General features: G+C 34.6%; 1 protein-coding gene across 1 annotated transcript; it reads right to left on the bottom strand.

The window, feature by feature from the left end:
* On the bottom strand, positions 308 to 4,323 carry LOC104735906. Its single transcript, XM_010455785.2, has 7 exons — positions 3,641 to 4,323; positions 3,441 to 3,527; positions 2,878 to 3,138; positions 2,127 to 2,297; positions 1,962 to 2,015; positions 998 to 1,144; positions 308 to 779 (listed from the first exon to the last, which is right to left on the bottom strand). Exons 1-7 carry the CDS (start codon positions 3,836 to 3,838, stop codon positions 402 to 404), a joined length of 1,296 nt encoding a protein of 431 aa, XP_010454087.1. The 5' UTR covers positions 3,839 to 4,323; the 3' UTR covers positions 308 to 401.

Here is a 7,992-nt window from a genome sequence, read left to right as displayed (position 1 = left end):
AAAAAAAAAAAAAAAAAAAAAAAACTGTTTTCACATTGCAAGTGGGAGCAACTGATTTCGTACAATCAATCACAAATCGTTATATTCACCTTGCAATACAATTTGTTGCTAAATTTGTTTTTTTTCTTCTGAGCTTGGACGAGAGATTTATCTTTGCGGCGAATTTTGATCTGAGATTTAACACAAAGAAACTTTGTTATCATAATCTCATTATTGCATACACTCTTCTTTTTCCTATGAATGCAATAAAATTACTAGATTTAAAACCAACCAACAACAACAAATCAATAACAATAAGCCAATATTCAATTTATACTACCCATACTTGAAAAAAATTACACATTCGATACCCTTAAATTTCTTTCCTCCATTTTCCAACCCAAACTATGTACACTTTGATTTCAATTACACCTAGGATTAAACCCCGGCCCACCATAGTAAAAATAAGTTCCCCACTCATTACTATACGAACTCTTAATGTCGTAACATTCGGTGTTCTCGGCTAATATCTTGACGTCATGCACCGGTACTAAACTGTTGTCCGAATCCACAACCTCCAAATTCCGAAAGTAACTTGCTTTCCCGAACCCTTCGTCCGGGAAATGACCCGAACCCATTTGCGTCGTCGTGTGCCGGCCTGAAGCACGTGTGTTTACCACCTCTCCGCCCCATTCCACGGTGGTTGCATGGTCGGCCAAATGCGTGAATAGTTCGGCTGGCCAATACCCGACAAGTGTGTTGTCCCCTAAACCCATCCACCAGTTCCCCATTTTCGGATCCTGCAATTGAATATTTTTTGAACTAATGAACTTTCTTGTATATAGATTAGCATGTTTTGTGTAACTATGATAGTAAAAATAAAGCAAAAAAAAAAAAAAGATATAGTATAGTATTATATTAGCTTAACTTGTTACCTAAAGATAATATCATACTACATTTTGTGTGGGAAATAGACAATAAAAATAGAGATCTAGTAAGAGAGAGACAGAGACGAAACCTTCCAAATGAGTATTGTGATGTCAAACTGGTTTCCTTTGAACGAAGAGAGAGGAGAAATGGCTGCTCCAATTGCAATCTTGTTATTTGTTTGGATAAATCCAGAACATAAAAGATTGTAACATCCTGTTGCTTGGTATGAATCACTCTAAGAATACCAAAAAAAAATATCACTAGTTTAGAATATGCTCAAGGAAACAAAAATTGGTAAACCAGATTAATTAATGCCAACCAGTGACCAAATACCTAATTAACATACATTTTCATAATTTACAACCAAAAATATGTGTAGATATGTTCATACTATTTCTAGCTTTTGGGCAGAACCAAATTTAATGATTTGGAGAGTAGTACAGAAGTTGGACTGGTATCAATCCAATTGATGTAATAAAGCTATTAATGCAAATATTAAATGCTCTACACCAAACATTATCATGATGACTCTGTTCTACCATTAACTTCAATATGATCAACACTTACACATTAAAGGAACCTGTAAGAATGAATATTACAAGTTACAGAAGCACCTTTTCTCTTTTTTTTTTTTTTTGGCATATACAGTGTTACCGTCAATTTACCCTATCATAATTTCCATGCACAGTATCACTGAATTTCTAGATGAAGTAAATGTTAAATTTCTGTTTCAGAAGAGGGAAAGTATATATACAAAAAAAAAAGAGTATAATATTGAATGTGTGCCTTCAAAGCAATATATTTGGTTGTTTTGAAAATACAATCTATATACCAAAACTAGACACTGAACTATACCTAGAAACTACTACACTGTCACATGAATGTCCCTAAAAGCAAAACATTAATTCATATTTTTCGTCTCAATGGATATTCAATATATAACCCAAATAATCCTAGGTCTGGATTTCTAGAATTAAATAACAAGTAATAAAACTGATAATTTGCATCATAATATAAACAAAATCAACAAATAGTAATTAACAACAACATACCGTCCAATAAGTGAACAATCTTGGTCTGTTGTCACCATACAGCTCCGGACTGACCTGACTAGTAGAACAATCACAGCTTTAGATATAACTCTTTTTTCTTAAACTTACTCAATAGTAAATTAAACAAGAATGTTATGGGAAGGGTGAAACAGTAGAACACAGTACCTGCCAGCCAGCTTCTATACTATTGAGATCAGGACCGACGAAAGAACCAGAGAGAATCCAAATCTGAGAGAGACTAAACTCATTCACTTCTTCTATCTTTGGATCCCAAACGTTTATCGTCGCCTTTGCTCCATATATCTCCGACGATGTTTCCGTATACGCGATCGCATGCTATCATTCCCCACCCATATTTCATTAACAAAATCAGTATTCATCAAGTCTTATTATACTTAACGATCATTAACTTCTAAATTACACTTGTTTATAATCCCAATATATGCGTATGAAATGCTGTGCATTTATATAAGTAGTACTAATATAGTAGTAGTAATCTTTTAAGATAGTTGTATGTTTCAAGAATTATAATAACGAGACCGGATCTTAAAATCCATTGAATGCTTGTGTTTTTATGTATTTTATGAACTTAATTAATGAGACTGACATTGGAAACTGTTACATGGGTCCATAATTAAATGATTACATAGACAATTCACATAAACATTGATATACGAATAGATCGTACATGTAGTTTATTATCAACGTTTATGTGAATTATCTATGTAATCTTAATTACGATGACCGCACAGCTTTTTCTTTTATTCAATTCGTAGACGGTACGGTTTACATTCATACATCTATTTTGGTTATCCATTCTAAGCTAAAGACTTACTAGTTTATTATATTGAAGTTCATAGTCCAATTTGTCAATAACCAAGAAGAGCCTAGGGATAACTATAATAATCGAGTGTACCTCATGTCCATTTGTGCCAAGAGCATCAGGTTTCTCTGTCCGTTGATCAAGGTCAATACTCCGTCGCTTTTTGCCAAAGTCAAACAGAGACTTGGCTCTCAGCACATCGTTCATCGTGTTGCGTCGTATGGGAACAGTCCCCTTGGGGCACCTCGTGCCATTCACGTGCCACATTTGCCATGCACCTTCCAATACACTTGCTGCTTCTTCTTTATTAACATCATCGCTTCCCATCATCGTCGGCATTTTCTTCGGTGCTTTCTACATTTATTTTATCCAATAATCAATTTCTTCTCATCGATACAAACGGCTTTTATCATAACAAAACGACTTATTTTGTGGTACTATTCATTAATTTAAGCCAAAATAAAATAATTAAGAAAAAATAACGCGTATATGTAATCTGTCACATCCAAATTCACCAACATCATCTTTTTAAGTTTTTTACAGTTTTTTTTTTAATTTACCTAAACAAATAGTGTTACATCATTCAATAAATTTTGAAAACTGTTTATTTGATGTAAGTAATAAATAAAAAGAAAAAGTTGCGTGGTCGGCATTACCTGAATCTTGTGATGCTTTAAGAGTGGATGATCCAAAGCCGGCTGCTTTCTTTTGTGTACACAATCTATTACATCACCGTCCGGACTCTGTAAATAATTATTTTATAATAACAAACGTTATATATATTTTCACATAAAGATCAAATTTAGACAAATCAAGTACAAATGCATTTGAAAAATGAACATATTATATAATTAACCTGGATGGTGAAGACAGGAGGCTTGTTGATCTTGTTCAAGTGCTTTTGGATCCTCTCTAGTCTCAAGCTACTGACTTGTCTGTACGGTTTGGTTTCGTTAAAGGCAGAGATATGTATGAGCTTCTGGCTCAAAGAGAGGCTTACAATAAAAAGAAAAAGAAGAAAACTTCTCGTGGATGGAAGAACAAAACCCTCCATTGATGGATCTTTTAAAGCTTTAATCTCCTATAAATGTATCACATTCAGTGTCCAGAGAACGAGAAAGTGAAGAAATTGGAAACAGAGAGAAGGTCAGACAGATTCTTCTTCTAGAGTTAAGATGAGAGCTAGGAGCACCATTTCAAGAAAATGGAAAGAGATTTTAGAGAGTTACTATAGCTAGCCGAAAATATATATAAATGTGAAATTATGTATATATATCAGTGTGTTATAAATGGGGAAGAAGAGAAGTGGGTGAAGAGATATTATGAAGTGTAAATATGGAAATGGAAGAGAAGAAGCAAAAGCAATGAGGTTTTCGAGAAGAAGATCAAATCAAGATTCATCATTGCCCTGCATTGGTTTCAATTTTATATATAGATGGATTTAATTCTTGTCTTTTCTTTCTTATGATTTTTTTTTTTTTAAAAAGAAAGAGAAAATTTTCATTTTATACATGTGTGGGAGAGAGACTAAAGCAATAGTAGTATTGATTAAAATAAAGTTAAGGGAAATAAATGAAAAAGAAGCAAAGGGAGACTATAAATACATTAGAGAGACCTACCCAACTAACTAAACCTTTCTTCCCTTTTATGACACTCCTTCAATGTTTTCATCTGTCACTACTACTCTTTTCTCTTTTTTATTTCTAAAATCTAAATATAAATTTAGAAAAATACATTATATCCAAAAATATAAGAGTATATATTTTTGGTATAAGTCGCTTATACATCATTCATAACCAAAGTTGTTTCTGTTTTGGTTTAGTTTGGTGTGGAAGTAAAGATACCAAATAGTCAAAAGTAGAAGTGTTTTGATATGGTTTGAACTCATTGCCTTCATAGTAAAACTGTTTATATGTCCATAAAAATATAAGTAGGAGTTCAATGAGAAATCTGGTTAGCGTCCGATACATTATGATCAACTAACACATTGCTTCTGTTACAAAGATCTAGTAATTAAGGTTCTAGTGGATGATATGCACGAGGCAGATCAAAACTAGTCACATGATTATACTAATAATCTAATCATTTTGACCGTTTTATATTAATAAGTAGATTAAACTTTATGGTGGACGTTTAATTAATGGAGTAGTAGTATCTTTAGCTTTGCTTGAGGGGCTCTCAATCGATCCAGCTTTTTTTTTTTTTTTTTTTTTTNATCTAAAATTTGGTACTGTATCCCACGTGACGTCCTTTAATTGCGTACTCATACACCACCGAGTAAATATCATTATTTTTGCATATAACACACTCTGAAATCTGAATGCGATGCTGAACCAATTTCAACAAATGAATTATGAACATACCAACTGAATTCAAAGTTATAATCAATTACTAGTAAAATTTTGTCATTTCTAATATTTATTTTCCCTTTTTTTTTTGTTTTGTGCAACTTAATAATGTTTAATCTCGTTGACCCAAAAAATTATGTTATTTAATCCAATATCCATTTGCCACGCATTAAAATTTAGTTAATGAATAAAATCGTTAAACAGTTTACATATGTATATGCAATAACTATTTGCTGAAATAACGTTTCATATTTTTGGTAACATGCTTAATTTTACCCCATTCAACTTTTTAAAATCAAAGACAAATTGTTACGTATTTCTTAGTGTTATCTTAAAATCAAAGCATAATCGAAAACGTTTTGTCTTTATATTTCTTTCGATTAGAAACAAAACTATAGAAACCTGAATTGAACTACATTTAAAGGCTAAGAGCTTTTCGCGTTATAAAGATATAATTCATTTTTTTCCTCATTTGACTTACTGGCCAAACACATATTATTTCTCAATATGATGTTACATAAAGTCGACGTAAAAAATGATATCAAGTGTATATAATTATATATAAATCATTGTGGACCGTTTAATTATGTGGTCCATGACAGGTCTAGTAAATTTTATAGGTATATCACATTGGGTCAATCAATATATCCAGTTTGAGTTTGATCCGAACGGAGTTCGGAAAGAATTACCAGGATCAGTGTCTAAAATCAATATGCTGTGAAAAGTTTTGAAATGGTTGTTAAATATTAAGAAAACTTGTAATATATTTTTATATACCTGCTATGTTTTTTTTGTGTGCTAATTTTCATAAAATATGTTAAAATTATGTTTTAAATTACTGCGAAAGAAAGTTACAAAAAAATAGAACAAACGCTCCCAGGCACGGTAATCAAGACTCCTCTTCTAACCATGTCTTCCGGCGTCGGTGAGACCTATGATCGCCGGCGTCGGGAGGTGACAAACCTTTCAAACTTTTCTAATTTTTCTCGAATCTTTTTAATTTTTGCTTTTCTAATTTGTTCTAGTTCCACTTCCCTTCCCCTTAAAAATCCAACTGAAACTTTAAAAGGAGTTTACTTCTCAAAGGTTTCTCTACACGACGGAAGGGTATATTGTTACCCTACAAGCACCAATCTGATTCAGATCTTGTGTGCAATCCCGCTCGTGAGCCTGACAGTAACAACTCCTCACCAATCCAGCTGCTCTTTATCTCATATATCTGGGCAAGGTCCTACTGCTTCACCTTGTGGTTCAAAATCTGGACTATCACCGATACCATCTTTGTTCCCTTCCCACTCGATCTCGTTGATGGCAGAAATTCTTCTTGGACCATCATATGTGCCCCTGCCAGTGAGAACACCGACGACACATGGTGAGCTCAACAGCTGGCGGATGGTCCCTCTAGGTGTCTCACCGTCGAACATCACTCCGACTCCAACCGTACAGAACGGCGGCAACCCCTTTCCTCATCACTCAACACCAACAACCCTAGACTTTGCCAAGATGGGCTTCAACTACCCTTACGGCCCATTAACCTCCCTATGGCCCATATCTAGGTTTAAATTCTTAGAAGCCCTATTTAGTTTATCTCAGAAACATGCTCGCGTGATAATGGAGAGAGTCATAGGAGCTTTGTTTTTAGAGAAGACTAGATTATTCAACTCTCGAAACCTTATGGATACTGGTCTTTCCTTGTCACCGGATGGAAGCTTATTGATATATTGTTGTGGAGTCGTAATTTTCTCGACCAAGGGACGTGATGCGCAGGAAGTTTCCCTATTATATGGTCCTGTATCGAGTCTAAATCCTCCAAGATCCGTTGTTGATAGGTTTATACCCTGGTTAGTGATGAAAGTTTATGTAACCCTCCTGGCTCCTACCCGACATTGGAACTCTAGCTGTAGAACTCCTCTACCTAGGTCTGGTTGTAATAGATTAACGACAAGATCAATTTCTCTAGTTCCGGTCTCTGCTTGGTCAAGTCGAGGTTTCCTCGGTAGCAGAACTGTGATGTCTTTGGAATTGCTTGATATATATGTTTGTCGAGGCCGGTTGATTAATGTTCCTTGGAAGTATGTTATGTGTAATGCTAAATCTGAACATTTACCACCAGTTTGGTCGCATCCATTGCTTATCCACTTTGGTCCCTCTGATCACATACCGCCACTAGATCGGAAGCTTGGGTTTGATCTCATACCTCAGGACCAAACCGGCTACAAGTTTTGTGTGGAATTCCTTAACCTCCATGGCCATGAGCTTCATGTGAGGGAGGACCCACCTGCTTTGTTACGGTTTGATACCCATCACACAAGAATCCCGATTGTAGATGCCTCTAGATTCAAGAGGTTTGATCCTAAAAGCTGGAAGGACTTTGTTTCTATTTTCTTGAACCCTCTAAAGTTGGCGAGAAACCTCTTAAGTGTTCCTTCCGTGGAGCACCCTTCTTCAAGCTCGATTGCGTTATCCGCTAGAGCCACTTGTGACCACTCGCTGGTCAAGGATCTCGTGAAGCTCAGCTTCAAAGACGAATCCGCCCAGGTCCCAACAGATTTTTCAACTATTACTAAGCTTGGTAAAATTGGAAAACTCATGGAACTCTTATCCTTATCTTCCCTTGATAACTTTGTATCTTGTTATTGTGTATCTTGCTGTATGAACTCACCTCTTTTGAGGCTTTAATTTTAATGGAAGATGTTTGACAAAAAAAAAAAAATTATGTGATACATTATATACATCGTCAATAGTGAGAAAAGTATCCCAAATTTGATTACTAAAATTTATTGAAAAGAAATGGGTGGCTCTCATATTGATCATAACGTACATTCTATATATTTGACAAAAAAAAAAAAAAAAAAAAAAA

The sequence above is a fragment of the Camelina sativa genome, chromosome 13, assembly GCF_000633955.1.
Source record: "Camelina sativa cultivar DH55 chromosome 13, Cs, whole genome shotgun sequence".
Taxonomy (NCBI): Eukaryota; Viridiplantae; Streptophyta; class Magnoliopsida; order Brassicales; family Brassicaceae; genus Camelina; species Camelina sativa.
This window is presented reverse-complemented; position numbering and strand designations above follow the sequence as displayed.